Raw genomic sequence first — 20578 nt, 5'->3', positions numbered from 1 at the left:
CTACACCAAGGACTTTGACTGTGTGGATCACAGCAAACTGTGGAAAATTCTTCAAGAGATGGGAATACCAGACCACCTGACCTGCCTTCTGAGAAATCTGTATGCAGGTCAAGAAGCAACAGTTAGAACCGGACATGGAACAACAGACTGGTTTCAAATCGGGAAAGGAATACGTCAAGGCTGTATATTGCCACTCTGCTTATTTAACGTCTATGCAGAGTACATCATGTGAAATGCCGGGCTGGATGAAGCACAAGCTGGAATCAAGATTGATGGGAGAAATATCAATAACCTCAGATATGCAGATGACACCACCCTTAAGGCAGAAAGTGAAGAGGAACTAAGGGGCCTCTTGATGAAAGTGAAAGAGGAGAGTGAAAAAGTTGGCTTAAAACTCAACATTCAGAAACCTAGGATCATGGCATCCGGTCCCATCACTTCATGGCTGCTTTTGAACTTGGTGTTGGAGAAGACTCTTGAGAGTCCCTTGGACTGCAAGGAGATCCAACCAGTCAATCCTAAAGGAAACTAGTCCTGAATACTCGTTGGAAGGACTGATGCTGAAGCTGAAACTCCAATACTTTGGCCACCTGATGCAAAGAACTGACTCACTGGAAAAGATCCTGATGCTGGCAAAGATTGAAGGTGGGAGGAGAAATGGAAGACAGAGGATGAGATGGTTGGATGGCATCACCGATGGTGGACATGAGTTTGTGTAGGCTCCAGGAGTTGGTGATGGACAAGAAAGCCTGGCATGCTACAGTTCATGTGGTTGCAAAGAGTTGGACACAACTGAGCAACTGAACTGAAATGCCTTACCAATATGATGATGTTTTTGTCATACCATCACATTCATGTCATTTGTGTCATCAACATGAATTGGCCATAGGTATACATATATCCCCTTCCTCTCAAACCTACTTCCATCTCCCTCCCCATCCTACCCACTAGGTTATCACAAAGCACCAGCATTGGGTTCCCTGCATCTTACAATAAACTCCCACTGGCTATCTGTTTTACATATGGTAATGTATATGTTTCAATGCTCTTCTCTCAAATCATGAAAATTCTTAAAGAGATGGGAGTACCAGACCACCTTCATGTCTCCTGAGAAACCTGTATGTGAGTCAAGAAGCAACATAAGAACTGGATATGGAACAACAGACTGGTTCAAAACTGGGAAAGAGTATGATAAAGCTTTATATTGTCACCCTGCTTATTTAACTTATATACACACATCATGTGAAATGCTGAGCTGGATAAATCACCAGTTGGAATCAAGATTGCCAGGAGAAATATCAACAACCTCGAATACACAGATAATCAAACTCTAATGACACAAAACGAAGAGGAATTGAAGAGCATCTTGATGATGGTGAAAGAGGAGAGTGCATTGATGTAGGTACTTTTGAGCAAAAAAAAAAAAATTAAGACTAATCACATATACACACAATCACTGGATAAAATGATTAAAAAAAACATTTGAACAAACCTATAAAAAGTTGAACCATAATTTGATAATTTCCCACAGCGAAAATACCAGGCCACAGACTTTTACAAGTTAGCTCTAGCCAGTGTTCATGAAGTGAATGATTCTCATCTAATTCTTGTGTTCAGTATAGAAAAAGAGGGACTGTTCCAAACGGCTTCAGTAAGGATAGCTGCCAGTACAACTTATAGACCAGAATGTGAATGGTGACCCCTGTCACTAAACAATTTACAAAGGCAAATTACAAGCCTTCTCACTGATGAACTTACATATCAAATCCTAAACAGAAATTTATAGACTAAACCTCACAGTGTATAAAAATGACCCTCTCCCTTGGATCTCCCACATTGCAGGCAGATTTTTTACTGTCTGAGCCACCAGGGAAGTCCTACATATCAAATCCTAAATACAAATTTACAAACCAAATCCCACAGTGTATTAAAAAGACCCTCTCCCTTGGGAAATGACAGATCGAGCAGACCCAAAATTAAAAACTATAGTGGTGATACAGCAAAAGACATATTATAAAGAACTATGTGCTAAACACTGGAGACGGTACATTGTGTTCAAGCACATATAAAGCCTTTTTTCAAAAATGACCATAGACTAGGCCATCCAGAAAGTCTCAGCAAAAATCAAGAATTGCTATTATGGGTACTATTCCAGTCTCCATATTTCTGTGGGAGGAGAGAATGGTTTCACCTATCTCCCCTCACTCAGCTTTTCCTCAACAGAGGAATACCCCTTCTGATGACAGAACTGAAAGATGGAATTCTCCCCTAGAGATGCCTGTCCCCATATGCAGGCATTATCTTCCAAGGAAGCTTTCTGAGATCAGCTCCACCCCCAGCAAGATGGAAGTTAGAAGTTTGGGATTACATTCAATTCAAGGAAGGGTGTAGGATGAGTGGATTCAAGATCTTGACTGTGGCTTCAGGTCAAGTTAAGGTTCCTAGTCAATTAAACTAATGATAAAGCTGATACTTTGATCTCTTTCTATCTGACTCCTTTGTTCCTTAAGCGGAACCAAATAAGCAGGGGAATAAATGGATGGCATTCTTTTTAAATTTTTTATTTAAGTATGGTTGATTTACAACATTTAAGGGATGTTCGTTATTACCTTTGTGGTAGAATAATGACCTTCCCAAAGATGTCCACATCCCACCCCTGGAAAGTATGGGTGTGTTTGTTACCTAATATAGCAGAAGGGACTCTAACATGTGATTAAGAATCATGAGATGGAGATACTATCCTGGATTTTTAATCATATGAGCTCTTAGAAAAGGGAAGCAGAAGAATAGGTCAGAGAGATGTGACATGAGGACTCGCCCTGCCACCGCTGGCTTTGAAGATGGAGGAAGGGGTTGTGAACCAAGGAAGGTGATGGTATTACAGCTACAATAGGGCAGGTCATGACAGACTAGTTGTACTCAGAAAAATCCCAAAGGACACCCTAAAATTAAAAAACACAAATACATATACTTTTTAAAGCAACTGAACTGAAGGAAATTTCCAGAGCTCAGTAGCTCAGGAGAAAAAGAGCATTTGAGCTGATGTTCCTGGCACACCTGGGCTTGAATGGGCCGCTTGAGGAGACAGGAGACAAAGTTTAGGGCCAGAGCAAAGGGAGAGGTCAAATGGGAGACCTTTGCATAAGGCCAGGAAGCAAAGGGCAATACCCTCAGCCTATCACCAGAAAAAATCACCCACTGATCTTGGCCTTGATGCTGGAATATGAACACACATAAACAATTCTATGTTTTCAAACATTAAAAGAAGGGTAGGAGAAGTGAAGAAAGAGAAGTGCAGAAATAAAAAAATAAAATAGTTGATAAACAAATGAGACCTAGTCAACATAAGCTTTCACATAACAGAGGAAACCATCAACAAAAAGACAACCTAAAGAACAGGAGAATATATTTGCAAATGACACTGCTGAAACGGATTAATTTCCAAAATATACAAACAGCTTATGCAACTCAACAACAAAAAAGCAACAACCCATTCCAAAAAGGGCAAAAGACCTAGCCTTTTATCCATAAGACTTACAGATGGCCAACAGGCACATGAAAAGATGCACAATATCATCACTAATTATTAGAGAAATGCAGATCAAAACTACTTGAGATATCATCTCACAACTGTCAGAATGGCCATCATCCAAAAGTCAACAAATATAAATTCTGGAGAGGGTGTGGAGAAAAAAGAATCCTGCTGTGCTGTTAGTAGGAATGTAAATTGGTGGGGCCCTTGTGAAGAACAGCACGGAGAAACTAAAAATAGAGTTACCACATGATCCAGCAATCCTATTATTGGGCATATACCTGGAAAGGATGAAAACTGTAACTTGAAAAGATACAGGCACCCCAATGTTCACAGCAGCACTATCTGCAATAGCTAAGACATGGAAGCAACCTAAGTGTCCATCAACAGACGAAAGAATGGATAAAGAAGATTTTCTACACACACACACACACACAGAATGGAATATCACTCAGTCACAGAAAAGAATGAAATAACGCCATTTACAGCAACGTGGATGGACTTAAAGATTATCACACTAAGTGAAGTTCAGAAGGAGAAAGACAAAAACCATATATCACTTAAATGTGGAATCTAAAATAATGATACAAATAAACTTATTTACAAAACAGAAACAGGCAATGTTCTAGTCAAAGTGACAAAGCAAGAATCAATAAATTCCAAAAAGGATCAGAAACCGCTTTAACCACTACAATTAAGTTAGTCAATTTTAAATACATAATATTATATATTATTGATTTGTTAAGCTGAACAGATAGATTCAAGTAAGAACAGAAAATGATAAAGAATATATATTCAAAGAAGTTAAATATGTACATATATAAAGCATAAATACATAATGTCTATATATATATAAGCATAGTTAGTTGTATGTGTCGATCTGGCTAGGTCACAATACTCAGATATTTAGTCAAATATTATTCTAGATGTTTCTGTGAAGATATGTTTTTCAGTAAGATTAACATTTAAATCAGTAGACTTTGACAAAGCAGACTGTCCTCCATAACATGGGTGGGCCTCACCCAATTAGTGGAAGATCTTAATAGAAAAAAAAAAAACCTGACTTCTCTGGAAGAAGTGGAGATTTGCCAGCAGATGGTCTTTGGACTTGAACTGCAAAACTGGCTCTTTCCTGGCCTTCCAGGCTGCTGGCTTACCCTGCAGACTTTGAACTTGCCAACTTCCACATTCATGTGAGCCAATTCCTTAAAATAAATGTCTCTTTCTCTCTGTCTCTTGCTCTGTCTCTCTCCATATACCTACATACACACACACACCCTATTGGTTCTGTTTCTGTGAAGAACCTGAGCTAATACATATACACATTTATCTATTTATAGAATAAATAATATACACACCTACTATGGGGACTGATCAGCAAAAATAATTCTTTGAAAACAGTCATTACAAACAACTAATCTCAAAAATATACAAGCAACTCCTACAGCTCAACTCCAGAAAAATAAATGACCCAATCAAAAAATGGGCCAAAGAACTAAATAGACATTTCTCCAAAGAAGACATACAGATGGCTAACAAACACATGAAAAGAGGCTCAACATCACTCATTATCAGAGAAATGCAAATCAAAACCACTATGAGTACCATTTCACGCCAGCCAGAATGGCTGCGATCCAAAAGTCTACAAGCAATAAATGCTGGAGAGGGTGTGGAGAAAAGGGAACCCTCTTACACTGTTGGTGCGAATGCAAACTAGTACAGCCACTATGGAGAACAGTGTGGAGATTCCTTAAAAAACTGGAAATAGAACTGCCTTATGATCCAGCAATCCCACTGCTGGGCATACACACTGAGGAAACCAGAAGGGAAAGAGACACGTGTACCCCAATGTTCATCGCAGTACTGTTTATAATAGCCAGGACATGGAAGCAACCTAGATGTCCATCAGCAGATGAATGGATAAGAAAGCAGTGGTATATATACACAATGGAGTATTACTCAGCCATTAAAAAGAATACATTTGAATCAGTTCTAATGAGGTGGATGAAACTGGAGCCTATTATACAGAGTGAAGTAAGCCAGAAAGAAAAATACCAATACAGTATACTAACACATATATATGGAATTTAGAAAGATGGTAACAATAACCCTGTATACGAGACAGCAAAAGAGACACTGATGTATAGAACAGTCTTTTGGACTCTGTGGGAGAGGGAGAGGGTGAGATGATTTGGGAGAATGGCATTGAAATATGTATACTATCATATATGAAACGAGTCGCCAGTCCAGGTTCGCTGCACGATACTGGATGCTTGGGGCTGGTGCACTGGGATGACCCAGAGGGATGGTATGGGGAGGGAGGAGGGAGGAGGGTTCAGGATGGGGAACACGTGTATGCCTGTGGCGGATACATTTCGATATATGGCAGAACCAATACAATATTGTAAAGTTAAAAAAAAAAAAAAACTATTAGATAACTTAAAAAAAAAAAAACAGTCATTAAAAAATACTCTCTGGAAAGACTGATCAAAAAATAAAGAGAAGGCAAACAAATAAGCAATACTAGGAATAAATACAGATATAACAAGTGTAGCAGATCTTAAAAAGATAAAACACAATAAGCAACCATATGCTAACAAAATGGAAAATACTGGTAAAATACACAAATATCTAGAAAAATACAGCATGTCAGAACTCAATAGAGAAAAAAATTAAACCCTGACTATCCCTAACCATTAAGAAAAGACATGAGGAAATACAAGGTCCAGATGGTTTTGCAGGTCAATTCCTATAATTTAAACTATAAGCAAATATTTAATGAACAAATGATAATTCCAAATTTACTCACACACTTTAAGAGAATAGAAAAGGAGGCTGGAGATGTGGGCTCTGCCAGCAAGGGTAAAAAACAGAATGTAGCTGTTCAACAGGGCTCCCGGCCCCACTGTGGGCCATCTCAACCTCTTTACGCAAAGGGCAGCCTTTTGCGTGTGTCAGCCCGCTAGACACCTCCAAAATTCTGCCGACTCTCCTTGGGTCAGTGTCAAAGTAGAGGACTCTCAACTTGAGTCCTGACTGGAAAACAGGTGGCTTTGTTACTGATGACCACTCCACACTGATTGGCCTTGGAGAGGCTGGAGATAAGGCCAACTAACTGTTCAGAGTGTGGGTGCATCATCAGCCTTGAATGCCACAGCTAAAGTCATTCATGGGCCCACATGAATAATTCCAGTCTTGATGAGAACTTTCTCTGCCCTCACACAATCTTGAAAACAAACAAAAAAACCCAAAAATGGACACTAATCAGAGTTGGCAGAGGGATTTCGCTGGTCTAGTGGTTAAGACTTCTTCCAGTGCAAGGGGTACAGTTTCCAGTCCTGGGGAGCTGAGACCTCACATGCCTTGAGGCCAAAAACCCAAAACGCAAAACAGAAGCAATATTGTAACAAATTCAATAATACTTTAAAAAAAGAAAAAGGTCCATATCAAAAAAAAAATCTTTAAAAAAGAAACAGTTGGAAGAAAGGCCCAGACAGAGCAACCTCTTTGTTCAACTGTCATTAAACAGATTCCTTTTAACTGTTCTCCATCGATGGGTATAGCTTGTAGATAACCCCATGAGTAACCTCCCGCACAGTGAAGAGAAATAAGTGGCCCTCTGTGTCCTGACCAGGGGTTCTCTGGTCATACACACACACACACACAGCCTCCTGGAGCAGCCGCTGACCCCATTAGCCCACAGATGAAGCCCTACACAAAATTAGTGTATGTGGTTGTTGCTCAGGGTCATCCACAGGGATGCAATTAAGCAGCATAGCGTTCAATTTCAATCATCAACACTGTAATTCAATTATGGTATTATTTGTAGGCTGAATCACAGGGACTAATCAAGAGGAAGACCAGATCAAAGGTTAACATCTTACTGGAACTTATAATACTGGTCTTTTGTATTAGAAACAACTCATTTGGACAAAGGTTCTGGGTTTTCTAAGTCACCTTGTCCTAACTTTCTGGTATAAAATTCTTGGGTCCTAATTAAATACAATCACATTCGGGATACACCCCTTCAGATTTCAAGAATTCAGCTGTTTTCACTTCATGTTTCTGCTTCATTTCCTACTTCTGCTTAGAAGGCATTTCTTTGTCTCATGTCTCCAGAGCAGACGAATGCCTGCCGATGATGGGGGTCACCATGCTTGCCTCTGCAGGGGCGTATTGGGCACTTGTGTATCAAGATGTCCTCTGAGTTCTCCTGGCCTGATTGCTTCTGCAAGTGATTATCTCTTGCACCATCTGTACTGTTTACATTGGTCACAAGAAGAGGGCACTTTTTTTTTTGCATTAAAGGCTTAATTATATACACATTGATATCACATGCCCTAAGTATACTCTTCTGGAAACTCTTTTGGAAAGAGTTTTGGAAAGTGAAGAGTAGCCTGTCATACTGTACAGTAATTAATAAGGGGAAGTTCTGGTTATACAGTGTTATAATCATTAATAATCATTACTGAAGGAAATTGTGTCCATTTGAGTAGGAATCCATTTGTTTCTACATGTTGCTGCTGCTAAGTCACTTCAGTCGTGTCAGACTCTGTGCGACCCCATAGATGGAAGCCCACGAGGCTCCCCCATCTCTGGGATTCTCCAGGCAAGAACACTGGAGTGGGTTGCCATTTCCTTCTCCAATGCATGAAAGTGAAAAGTGAAGATGCTCAGTCGTGTCCAATTCTTAGTGACCCCATGGACTGCAACCTACCAGGCTCTTCCGTCCATGGGATTTTCCAGGCAAGAGTACTAGAGTGGGGTGCCATTGCCTTCTAGAGTTACACTATTACAATCATTGATCATATATCAAACTATACATTTGATCAACTGCTTCAAGTCTAGTCATCATTTCCGTTGAAGGCTCAGTCATATACTTGGTAATACAAGAAATAATAATCTTGTGAAACAAGCAAAATACAAATGGTATAGTTAATAACACTAGTGGAATTAAAAGTAAATATTTTAGCCATGAGCCTCCCACACCAGTTTTTTTTTAAAGATTGTCAAGACTAGGGAATGGGTCACTTACAGCAGAAATCTGATTTTTCATGTGGTTCAAATGTGTTACATTAAAGGATTTATCAGGTACAAAAATACAGCATTGAGTTTGAATTACAGCACAGATATCTCCCTGAGATGCTGTAAGGTGTCAAGGGTCTTGCAGTTGTGTAGCACTGCCTTTCTCATCATAGAGATCTCAGAATTCATTAGGCTAATAGCCTACATAAATGCTTGCTATTTAGGGCACGCAGGAAGCCCATAAAAACTTCTTCACTAAGATAAGCATAACTGTGTTTTCATAAAGTGAGAAGATGCAGTGGTTTGAGTCCTTTACCAGCTAGAAGTAGTACTTGACACCCTTCGACTTCAAATTAGTGAGAGAATAGAAATAAAGAAAGGACAATATAAATGTTCACACAAAGATACAACCCCTACAGAATCTGTGACTCATGATGTTGGTGCCACAGTCTTCAGCTTCCTTCTAGCTGCTCTATGCTCAAGCAAACAAGCTCTTACTTGGAAGTTGAATGTAGAAGGGAAGAGAGCAAAGCCAGTGTGACCAACAGACTGTGGACAAGGACAGGACTGGACCCTCCTCCTAGTGAACTCCCTAGACAGTCCTGCAGAACCCCAGGGGCTCTGCTGCACATCACCATGAGATGAACCCAGGAGTGAAATGAGCCAGGAAGACATCTGGATCTCAGATAGCCTGGACTCAAATCTTAGTTCCGTCATTTACCAGCACTATAGCTCGGGTGGCAAAAATAATGTCAATAGTCATATCAACAAAACCAAGGTAATTTAGAGCTGGTGAGCACTTACTAGGTAACAGGCACTATTCTAAGTGCCTTCTTTACCTTAATTTAATCCTCCCAATAACATGAGATGGCACTGTTATTACCAATGTCTATACACTATGAGGAAACTGAGGCTCAAGGGGATCAAGCAATTTTCGCAAAGACTCCACAGCCAGTAATAAGTGGCTGAGCTGGGATTCAAACTCCAACAGTCTAACTGCAGTTTACATTAATAACCACAAAAATCCCTAAGCTCTTTGGCCCAGTCAACTTGAAAATGAGGATGGCTTTAATAATCTTGAGGAAAAGTATCCCATACAAAAGCATTCAGTAATTATTATTCTTTTCATCGCAAATGGCATAGAACATATGCCCTCCAGATACTCGCTAATAACCTCAGTGTTGAATTATCTGCCAAATAGCTCCTGTCAAATGTCTGGGTGAGCCAATTACTGCTTAAGAGATGGCTCACAGGACATGCTAACCACAGAGTCTTCAAAAAAAAAAAAAAAAATTAGTGATTTATTATTCCACAAGAATGAGCCAAAGACACAAGAGAGAAAATAATCAATGAAGTTCAGCGTGCAGACAGACAGGGGATAGGTACAGAAACCAGTAACTGCCACCTAATAAATGAAAAGGGGAGCTTATTCACAGAAGTAAATCAAATACACATGGGACCCAAACATCTATTAAGCACATGTTCTGTGTTACCCTGGAGATGCACCAGCAAAGCCTCTGTTGCCACAGAGCTTACATCCTGGTGCAGGAGGCAGATAATAAACAGATGAATATGAACCTAATGGGTCAGATGGTAGTAAGTTCTATAAAGAAATAAAAACAGGATGCGAGGATGGGGGGAGGGATGTAGGGACACTACATGAGAGAGTGTCAGGGAAGGCCTCTGCATGGTGACATTTCAGCAGAGACCCGACCTCAGTGTACTTGGAGAACATTCCAGCAGAGGGACAGCAAGCACATAGGCCCTGAGACAGCCTATGCTAAAGCAAGACAATCAGATGGGAGGTGTGGGAGGTGCAGCCACACAGGCAGCCAAAGGCCAAGCACATACAGCACTGCTGCTTATAATGGGGACTTCAGATGCTTATCCTGAAATGCGAAGCCACTGAAGAGTCGTGGGGAGAGTGGTGTGATCTGATTCCTCCACTGCTCTGTGGAAGACAAGGCGGCAAGAGCAGAGCAGAGCAGAGCCCACTCAGAGACTCTGCGTTAATCTTGTAGACCCCAGGCGAGCCTAAGAGGCATGCACAAGCCTTAGCTAGACAATGAAAACCACAGCATGCAAATGGGTGAAATAAGGACCTGAATACATGAGAACTCAATTTATCAAGAGCTGACACTTTATCAGTTCAGTCGCTCAGTTGGGTCCGACTCTTTGCGACCCCATGAATCGCAGCACGCCAGGCCTCCCTGTCCATCACCAACTCCCGGAGTTCACTCAAACTCATGTCCATCGAGTCGGTGATGCCATCCAATGCTTACTATATGGCAGGCTCTGTGTTAAGCCCTTACATGTATAAGCACAGCAACCTTCTTAGGTGGGTTCTATTATTATACCCATTTTACAGATGAGGAAGCTGAAGAACATATCATGCAGGTAACTTGATGCACAGCTAGGTTTTGAAACAAGCAGTCTGGCTACAGGTGTTCCTCCAACCAAAGAACTCCTTGGAATGTTTTAGACCATCTCTCAGCAAAACTCTTGTATCTGTTCCAGAGACGCCCAGGGAGCCCTTCCAGAAGGAGTCTGCCAGGGTGGAGGCCTAAGGAAACAGAAGGAGGGAGCATGCAATGCTGGAAGGGAACAGGAGGGGAGTCCCTGGTTCTGCTCCAGGAACCACACCCACCGCAGGTCCCTGACCAAGCCAAGGCCCCAAGTATTCAGACCCACAGTCCTCACTCACAGACGGAGGGGACCGTGCCAGACGCTTTGTCATTTCAGGGGTGTCTGCGTGGGGAACTTCAGAGGCAGGAGGAAGTGACCCCACACAGGCTGCCTTCTTTAGGAGGTGTCCCACTGACCTGTCCCAGCTGTCTAAGAGCTCCGCCTGCTCCAGGGGCTCTCACAGTCTCCTTCTTGCCCCTGGGCTGGGGGCTCGGCAGTGCTGACCACCTGAGCTAGTCTGATTCTGTGACTATGATCTCGATGCACAGGAGACCCTGGAAACTTCCGGGGGAGACTCTCTGAAAAGACTGCCAGGAAACCCACACTGTTGTTCATCTCCTCTCAATAGGGCTTCCGGGACCCTAACCTGGAGCAAGACATCCCAATCTCCGGAGTCTCTGAAAACCCGGATGTTGGTCGGCCTCCTGAGGACCCTTTCTGTTCACTGAGAAATTAAGAGCCTGACAGATGACAGCTGGAACACGTCGTCTGTGCACCACAACATGCAGAAGTTTCAAGGCATGGAATACCTACCTCCTCTGCCCCAGGCGCAAACACCCAGGACCCCCAGTGCCTCGGGTGTCTCTCTGCAGGATGGAAGGACAGACACTGGGCAATGTCAGGTGCCCTGTGCACGCCCTGGGTTCTAGTCACACTCAGCCCAAACATGACTCCTGCAGCCATAGCTCCACACAAGGAGCAAAGTCCCAAAGAAATGCCCAGTCGGCAAATAAGGTCACTGACTTGTATCAAGTAAGGACAGAAAGAAGGCCTGTGACCTGCAGAGAAAAATTTCCAATGACAGGCTCGTTCCAATCAGTACGGGCTTCAGTTGTCCCCCAACAAGGAGTTAATCAGCCCAAACAGCCCATGGCAGTCCTTTCCAATTAAACAGCTTTGCTGGATCTTTTCAAGAGAATGTTCCTAACTGGTTCATACAAACATGAAGCCAAACAGTTGCAATAATATGGCATAAAGAACATTCTTCAGGTGATTAAGTGAATCAATACAAAACCACTTCCTGACAGACATACTGGAGACCAGCCAGGGAAGGGAAACGACACCGGTGTTAGAGGGCAAAGTCTGCAATATTGCAAGTTTCAGCTTGACTGAAACCATGCCGTACTGTGAAAACTTCATGATAAAATCAGTGCCACTGCACCTGTTGCAGCCAGGATCCAAAGTGGGACAGTTATTCACGTGCTAATATACGGCACAGCCGCAGTCTCAGCAGAGACCTGGACCCTTACCAGCTATCAAAGAGTCTGAGTTTGCACTGTTGAAAGAGAGCGCACACAGTAAAATAAAAGAAATCCAACAGGGGCCTTGTCTCTGCACCCAAAAGAGAAGTCCAGTGAGAGGAAAATGGTTTCTCAGTGCGGAGGTCGCCAGGACCCCTGGGCATACCTGCGATGATTCCGTCCATCTGCTCCAGGGCAGCTTCTAGCACGTGACTGGCGTCAGAAGCCATGAGTCCTTTTCTCTCCTTTGTCTCCTTCTACTGAAGATTCAAACACAGCACAAAGGAAAAATTAGAGTATTTCATGTTACATACCCAAGACCACTGAGCCCTCTCATTCCACCATGGTAACTGCACTCTCATAGGAATCTGAGTAGCCCACAGTGGGTTTCTGCCACCTTCCAGCATGGGTACTCCATGAATCTTTAGCAGGTGATCCCACTTGTTTCTGTCACGAAAAGCCACTGGGGCTCTCCAGGGTCACCTGTGGCAGCGATTACCACTGCCACCATCATCACAGTCCCAGCTCCAGAAGCTGCAGCCACCCCGGGGAAGGCTCGAGGCTCCCCTAGGGCTGCAGATCGCACACAGCTAGCGAGGACTCCATCGGGACGTGCCCTGCAGCCCTGGGTCACAGCAGGCATTTGTGGTCTTATACCTGCATCTGTCCCACTACTGAGGTGCTCTCCTAGGGCAGGTATGATCCAGGCTGAGAGGCCTCAGCTCCCACTTTCACTTCTCACGTGGGCCAGTGGGCCCCGTCTAGGAAGGTTTCAGGCACACTGTTGGGGGAGAGCACAGTCCCTTACCATTTTAGTCCTTCCTACTCCACCCAGGACCATTCAAGGCGCAGAATCCCATCTTCTCAGCACGGAAGAATTTCTCCAAAAATACACTGTCTAGCCATTTCCCTGATGCTGGGCCTCCCTTCTAATGAGAGAGGTGGCAATTGGTTCCATCTGCACACAACTCTGCCTCTCAGCAAGGTCTTTAAGCTAGACTGTCTTCCTGCAGCCTCGTCTCATTTTTCTTACTTCCCACCCTCTCCCTGGGTGTCAGGCAGAGACTTACAAGAGCAGTTGTAATTCTGAGATTTAATTCGCATCTGTAAACTGGAGGCAGGTGCTATTGTTTGTCTGCTCATTCAGCAGAGCCCACATGTGTGCCCAATGGGCATAAGTGCTGTGGAGAACAGAGGCAGGGCTCCCAGATCCAAGGGTGGATAGAGCAGGTCAGGCAACAGGAGATCTGTTGCTCCTTTCCCCCACAGAGTTACATCTTCAGAGTGAAGAGAGGAACGTGAGCAACCATAGGCAAGTGGTTTGGAGAGGGTGTGGATAAGGATGTCCAGACCACAAAGAACCATGCTGAATGGCACCAGGCAGAAACAGTCAAATACTCTGGGTTCAAAGCTGGCTCTGCCATTTCCTGTGTGATCTCTGAACCTCAGTATCCTTTTCTGTAAAGTGGGGAGGGTGACAGTACCAAACTCATAGAGTTGATGTCACAGTTAAATGAGTAATTAACATTTCATTAAAAATGCAGGCCTTCCATGTAGTAAGGGCTCAATAAACATTGAGCCACCAGGGAAGTTCCAATAAACAGCCGTTTTTAAATGACATATTTGTGCCAGGATAGTTCACAGGATGAGGGACTTTAAAGTGGGTCAGGTTTAGGGAGGGGGAACCTAGGTATGTCCAAGAGGCTGGCCCTGTGGGGGAGGTAGGCACAGCAAAGCAAGGTAAGCAAGTTGGAGGGGGGAGGGGGAGGGCTCTGAGTCACAGGGGCAAAGGCCAAAAAGGGACAGAAATGCAAGAACCAGGGTGCAGTCAGCTCAGGGGAGTGAGAATGGGGGCTCGTGGAGGAGGTGGGAGCCTCCCTGGCACCTTGGGGCCGTGGCAGGAGCCAGGCAGGCTGCAGCAAGGAGCAGCCAGGTGGCTCAGAGCACACACGAGTGTAGGTCTCAGGGTCTGAGTGGAAGTGAGGCTGGGGGGTGGGGGTTGGAGAAGAGGCAGCAGGAAAAGGAAGGAAAGAAGAGGGCCAGTTTCTGCACCTTCACCTGCTTAGCCATACAGACAGTACATGAGTGAAACCCATCCTACCCTCCAAGGCCTCCCCAACCACTCCCAGGAAGAAATCCAAAGTCCATACCATGACCTGCAGAAGCAGCTCGGCAGTATCTGGCCGGGACAACCCCACAAGGCCTGCCCCTCTGACCTCCCTGCTTTGGCAGCCTCAGGCCCTGTCCACTCCCCCAGCACTCCGAGCCCCTCTGCCTCCCCTGAAACTGCACCTACCATTCCTCTGCCCTGAGATCACCTTCCCGGGTCTCTGCACGGCTGATCCAGCCTCATCCTTCAGGCCTCAGCTCTGAAGTCTCTTCTCAGAGACGCCTTCCTTGCACACCTGCATCTGAAGCAGCCCCTTGGCAGCACAGCAGTTCCAAAGTGTCTCATCCATCTATGCTTCCTCGCTGACTGGCCTTGCAAACCTTCTGCCTGGAAGCTGGCGACCCTGTCTGCTTTGTTCACCGCTGTGTGCCCAGCAGAGTGACTGGCCCAAGGAAACTTAAGAGTAAATAGTTGTGAATAAATGATAGAGCTGTATGGCCAACACTGCTTAAACCCTGCTGTGCTGGGCACTGGTGTGGAGGGGACATTGATGAATCAGACCTCAACCCTATTCCCTCAGACCACGCAGTGTAGTGGAGAAGACAGAATTAGGAATAATTAGGATGCAATGTGAGGTATGCTGATAGAGGCTGGCATGTAGTTTCCCTGGCCCATAAGGGCTGAGGAGGAACTTTCTCAGCAGATAAGGGTGATTCCAGGCAGAGAGGGGCAGTGTGTGAAAGGGAAGGAAGCGTGTAAAGACAAGATGTAGGTGGCAAACGTCAAAACGGTTGGCGAGATTATACAGGAGCACCCAGCTGCTCACTGTGAGTCAAAGCCCTCCACGGGATTTACGTAAGCGTGACTCGCGCAATTCAACAAGAGCAGCTTGGGAATCACACCCACAGCATCAGTGATCTGGATGCGTGCTGGGCAGCTCAAGTGGCCTCAGGTGTAAACTTGATAGAGATTTTTTTAAGAGAAGGACCTTGTATTTCAGTAGACTGGCTCCACTGGGGGTCTTAGTCCTGGGGTGCAAGGTGAGAGGTCAGTTAGAAAGTGCCGAGCCCTTTAGGACACCTGCAACAGAAGGGCCATAAAAACGACCCACAGGCCCTCTGCCTAAGGATGAGTGTGTACTTGGCAGATGGCAAGTTGGGTGGACCCGTGGGAGCTGGCAACAAGTGAAACATGAGTCAAAGGTGTATCATCTTTACGGTCCAGAACCTGGGCCAGTAAGACTGGGAGTGCTCAGGAGCCGGAACCTGCTTTGGGCAACTGATGAGCTCAGTCCTGGGTCTAAGGTGATGGCAGGATGCAGGGAGAGCAGGCTCTGCCAGCCCCTTGAGGAGTCAGTGGTGTGAGGTACTGGGGGAACCACTGAAGGGCCAAACACACCACAGGAGTGACGTCTCCAGGCCCATCTGTGAACACGGACACTCTGATTGAACAGGGAAGCCATGATTCCGTTTGCCAACCATTCCCTTTCTGGCAGCCTCAGCCATTTTCTCCCCTCACCAGTTTGGAGCTCCCCATCAGTAACGCACCCTGGGACAGTCCCTGCTCTCAAGGAATTGGGGGTCTCAGAAGCAAACGTGTCATCCAGCTGAACTCAGTGTGTCTGTTCACCCCCACAGTGACACAGCACCTCCCCAGGAACCTGGGTTCGTCAGGGATGTGGAGGTTAAGTGCACAGAGCACCAGCAGCTGCCTGCGAGGATGACTCCGCAGAGAAGCAAGGTGATGAGGGCTCACCGGGAAAGGCAACAACCCCAGGGCTGGGAAAGAGAGCAGGATCCAGGACAGCCCCCAAGCAGGTGGTGGGGAGGGGAAGTGAAATCTCGTTCGCCACCCGTGAGAGCAGGCTGCGGCAGCCACTCAGGCAGAGGAACTGATGGTGTGCCCTGAGGACTTGAAGGCACTGCCACAAGCCCAAGAAAGAGAGGTGCAGGCAGAGGAGGACATGGTGCTCTTAACACCGTCTACTGTCTACTGACAGTAGCTAAACCGGCCAAAAGCTGTTTTCTCTCTGGATACTTGGACTATTAACAGAGCCCTGCATTTGACCCTGACGAGCTGGCAGTCTTCTCACACCAAGAAACTGGCTCACACCGAGCTGCAGAGATAAGGTAAGGAATGTTGTTTAAGGAAAGGTGTGGTCCATTGCTCATGCATCCTTCTCTTCCCCCACAGGCCTCTCTAGATGCTGTCATCCTCCTACCTGTCATGGTGCCTGATGTTGGGCTCCCTTCAACAGACCCTCCCCTCTGCTACCAGCCAGGGAGGAAACCACCGTGCAGCTGTGAGTCCAGCTGTGATAGGTACCAGAGTCAAGTGATCTGCACCACACAGAGGGCTGTTTGGCACTTTGAACTTGAATAAGGGGCAGGGTTAGGTGACATTTAGAAAATGAGCCACAATTAGCCACCCAACGCCTGGTGGCCTCTAAGGCAGTTACTTAGATACGGTATTAACTACCTTTGTGTTCAGCAAAGGAGGATCAGAAGTAGGCAGGAACAGCTGACTAAGGTAAGGCTTGAGCAAGTAAATCTTAACTTGTCTCCATCCAGGCTGAAATGCAAGCTGCCATTCCATTTAGTAAACCACTTTTCTCTCAGTAAAGGTGGTTAGAGATGCCAAGTGTTTTGGGCAGGCTCAGAGTGTCCTGGCTGGAGGAATCAGGAATAGGTCTCCAGTCCTGGTCCCTCCAGGATCTGCTGACTCCTCACAGCAGCAGACAGACGCGCCCCAGCATTCCTGTACAAAGCAAGACCCGGGGAGGAACCCTCAGCCAAGAATCCACCACCACTGAACTCAGATCCATCTCAGACCTCTCCGGCCCTCAGCGGCCAACAGGTGGTAAAGAAGTATCACCACATACTTTGTGGTTTGTTGCCACAAACCGGAGACTTTCCCCACAATTTACTGGTCATCCATAAACCACAGCGGCTGGCTCTTCAAATGGTCATTTAAAGGAATATCTGTTTTTATTCCTAAGCTGAGAAGACAGCTTCTTAAAAGTATATGGGAAACTTCTATCTTTGGGATAATAGAGCAAGAAGCCATTTTTAGCATAAAAAAAATAACAACAATAAAGATGGAGGATGATATACAAAGACAGCTGATGGCAGTGCCTACATTTTCTATCATATCCCATATCAACCAAGATTAAGGTTCTTTTTTAAAGGACAAATAAGAAAGAACGTAGGGTTTATAGCCTGACAGTCTTGAGTTAAAACCTGGGCTCTGCTGCATGATGACTGTGGGCCTTTAGGCAGATTACTTAACTTCTCTGAGCCTCAACTGTCTCATCTATAAAATCAGTATAAAACTGACACCATTGTTATGGGCAAAAGTAAACAAGAGACAGAGCTCAGAAAAATACAGGAGATTGAAGTCAAACATCTAATTTAGCTACCACTGAAACAATAGTAGAGGAATTTATTTTGAAAGACATAAGCCCACAAGGACATGGAGAATGTGATAAGGGACACAAGGGAGATGCCAGGGCAATAGCTATGCAGCAAGCAGGAAAGGGCAGTGGGTCCATGTGGGAGGGCTTCCAAAAGCTCTGAAAGACTTCTTCAGTAATAAGAAATTAACGGAATATCTAATGCATCTAAACAGCTTAAGAAATTTATAAAGTTGAAGAATTTAATTTCATGATAAGAAAATGCAAACCAAGCAATGACAAAAGAACTCCGAGAAAACCAAAAATAACATTTGTCCTTGCAACAAAACACCGCATATACATGGATTTAACAGAAATGGCACTGATGGATGTGGGGATGGAAAAGTGCTTGTGAGTGATGGGAGCAAGATTGGAGGGACAGCTGATTCGTCTTCCAGGGTGGGAATTCAGAAGTCACCAGATAATGACAACTGAAAAAAGAATAAAGTAGCAGAACAAGCATTTTTTCTAGTATTATGGATAAAAATACTAAGAGTTTGAAGTGGCTCCATCTCAGGAAGAGCAATAGGGGTGTGCAGATGGGGAGATGGCCACTTTAACAAATCGTATACAATTATTTGAGCCTTCACATTGTGCATATATATAGTAGTGATTAAAAAAAAAAACAATCAGAAGGATTAAAAGAGATAACGTGTGTGGTGTGCCTGGCACAGAGTCGAGATTTGATTGATTACTGGGTACTCATTTCTCCTTGTAGCTACTGTATATCAGGCAAGTGTCTGTAGCTGCCTGCTGAGAGTTTATCCAACATTCTCTCAGTTAATCCCCACGTGCCACTTAGGAATTATTCTCCCCCTTTACAGACAGATAAAGCAAAGTGTCTGAGGATTCGCCCCATTTTTCCTCCCTTCCTTCCACTTTTCCTTTGAGGCAGGAACCCACCTAGTAGAGGGCTTTGAGCACAGGAGGGTCTAACTTACCTTTTAAAAGGATTATTTTGGCTGCTGCTTGAACTGGGGGTAGCGGGGTGAAGAGGTGGGGAGGGGTGCAGCAGTGAACACAAGAAAACTAGGCAAGAGATAAAGGTAGCTTGGACCAGAATGCTTGTGGTAGATGTTCTGATCCTTAATATATGTTGAGGACAAAGCTTGTAAGCTCTACTGATAGGCTGGGTGTGGGCAGGAGAAAGTGAAACCCCAGGCTTTTGCCCTGAGCTTCTGGGAGAGTGGGGAGAACTGTGGGAGCAACAATGCTGGAGAGGGTGGGGTGGGAAGGGTGTGAAATTAGGAGGTTGGTTTTGGAAATATTCAGTTTAAGATGCCCAGGGACACCTAGAGAGAGATGCTGAGTACAGTAGCCATTTGGAAATTCAAGATATTTGGAGAAATCTAGACTGGAGATATTCTGGGAACCATTTGCATAAAGGCAGTATTTGAACAACCACAGGAAGTAACTTAAAAAATAGTGTAAGACCAAAAAAAAAAAGAGGCTCCAGGACTCTTTGAAACACTCCAAATGTGCTGTCAGGGAGGAGAATCAATGAAAGGGACGGAGGAGGAACAGCCAGGAGAACTGAGACAGGGGTGCAGCATAAACCATGTGAAAAGTTAGCAGCCGAGGACAAAACCAGGGGTGCCACGTGCTGCTGAGTCAGCCCAGAGGCCATCTTCTCTCCAGCGACTCGCTGGGGGGGACCTCACCTGCTCCACAACCTCACCTGCCCCGGCCTTACCACACCCTGGACGGCAAGAGCCTGACTGACTGCCCTGCCTCCAGACAGCCTCTCCACTCGCCCTGCACTGCAGGCTCACTGACTCAACGCTCCTCAAACCTTCGTGTTAGAAGCACCTGGAGAGTTAATGGCGCAAGAGGCTCAGGTGATCCTGAGACTGACCAAAGTTGATGGAATGCAAACACAGCTCCCAACCGGGCACTCAACTGCTTGTGGAGAGTTTCAGGGTCCCACCACCAGCCAGGGTAGAATTATGATTCTTACCAAATTGATTCAACCTACTCAGCTGCAGCTCTACGTGTCCATCATACACCATGGCAAACCTCAGCCCCATCCCAACCAATGTCTTACCATTAGCAGGCAGATTCTAAGCATTAACTGTCTGAATCCAGGAGCTTTCCAGCTTTTATGCCCATGCTGGTTAACTTTCCATCTTCTCTTTGAGCCAACTCTTCCAGAAAACCCTGTGTACAGTCAGGTCACTTGAGATGGCTGTTCTCTTGCTCTCTGTACATCCTCTGCCCAACCAGTGCTTGCTTCACCCTTATCTTAAGTACATGACTGACCTTCCTGCATACTTGCCCCAGGTAATGATAGTGTATCAAAGGGCTGGTGAGGGGCGTGTCCCTCTAGTGGTTTCCCGGTAACTAATGAGCCCACCTGACATCAATTCCCCCTATAATTAGTAATCTCTTTCTCCCGGGAGCAAAGACTGCCACCATGTCCTGCCTGCTGTCTGCTGTACAGGGTAGGGAGTCGCTCCAGGACCTTGCTTCAGACATGTAAGCAACTCTGTTAAACTACTCATGTTTGTATCTCTATTATTGACTCTGGGCTCTTT

The 20578-nt window shown here is 45.0% G+C and overlaps 1 protein-coding gene across 5 annotated transcripts in view; it reads right to left on the bottom strand.

Annotated features, from left to right (window-relative positions):
- Nucleotides 1-20578, bottom strand: part of PPFIBP2 (PTPRF interacting protein, binding protein 2 (liprin beta 2)) — a 158991-nt gene that overhangs the window by 113129 nt on the left and 25284 nt on the right. For 4 of the 5 annotated variants that reach the window (XM_010829274.1, XM_010829277.1, XM_010829278.1 and 1 more), the window contains exon 2: nt 12650-12743. In XM_010829274.1, the coding sequence (XP_010827576.1) occupies nt 12650-12713 (64 nt within the window). In that variant the 5' untranslated portion in view covers nt 12714-12743. The remainder of the gene's footprint in view (nt 1-12649; nt 12744-20578) is intronic. The other variant, XM_010829275.1, reaches the window with a different exon arrangement.

Source organism: Bison bison, unplaced genomic scaffold (genome assembly GCF_000754665.1).
Source record: "Bison bison bison isolate TAMUID 2011002044 unplaced genomic scaffold, Bison_UMD1.0 scf7180017864503, whole genome shotgun sequence".
Classification (NCBI taxonomy): Eukaryota; Metazoa; Chordata; class Mammalia; order Artiodactyla; family Bovidae; genus Bison; species Bison bison.
Note: the sequence above shows the minus strand (reverse complement) of the source record. Positions and strands in the feature narration are given on the sequence as shown.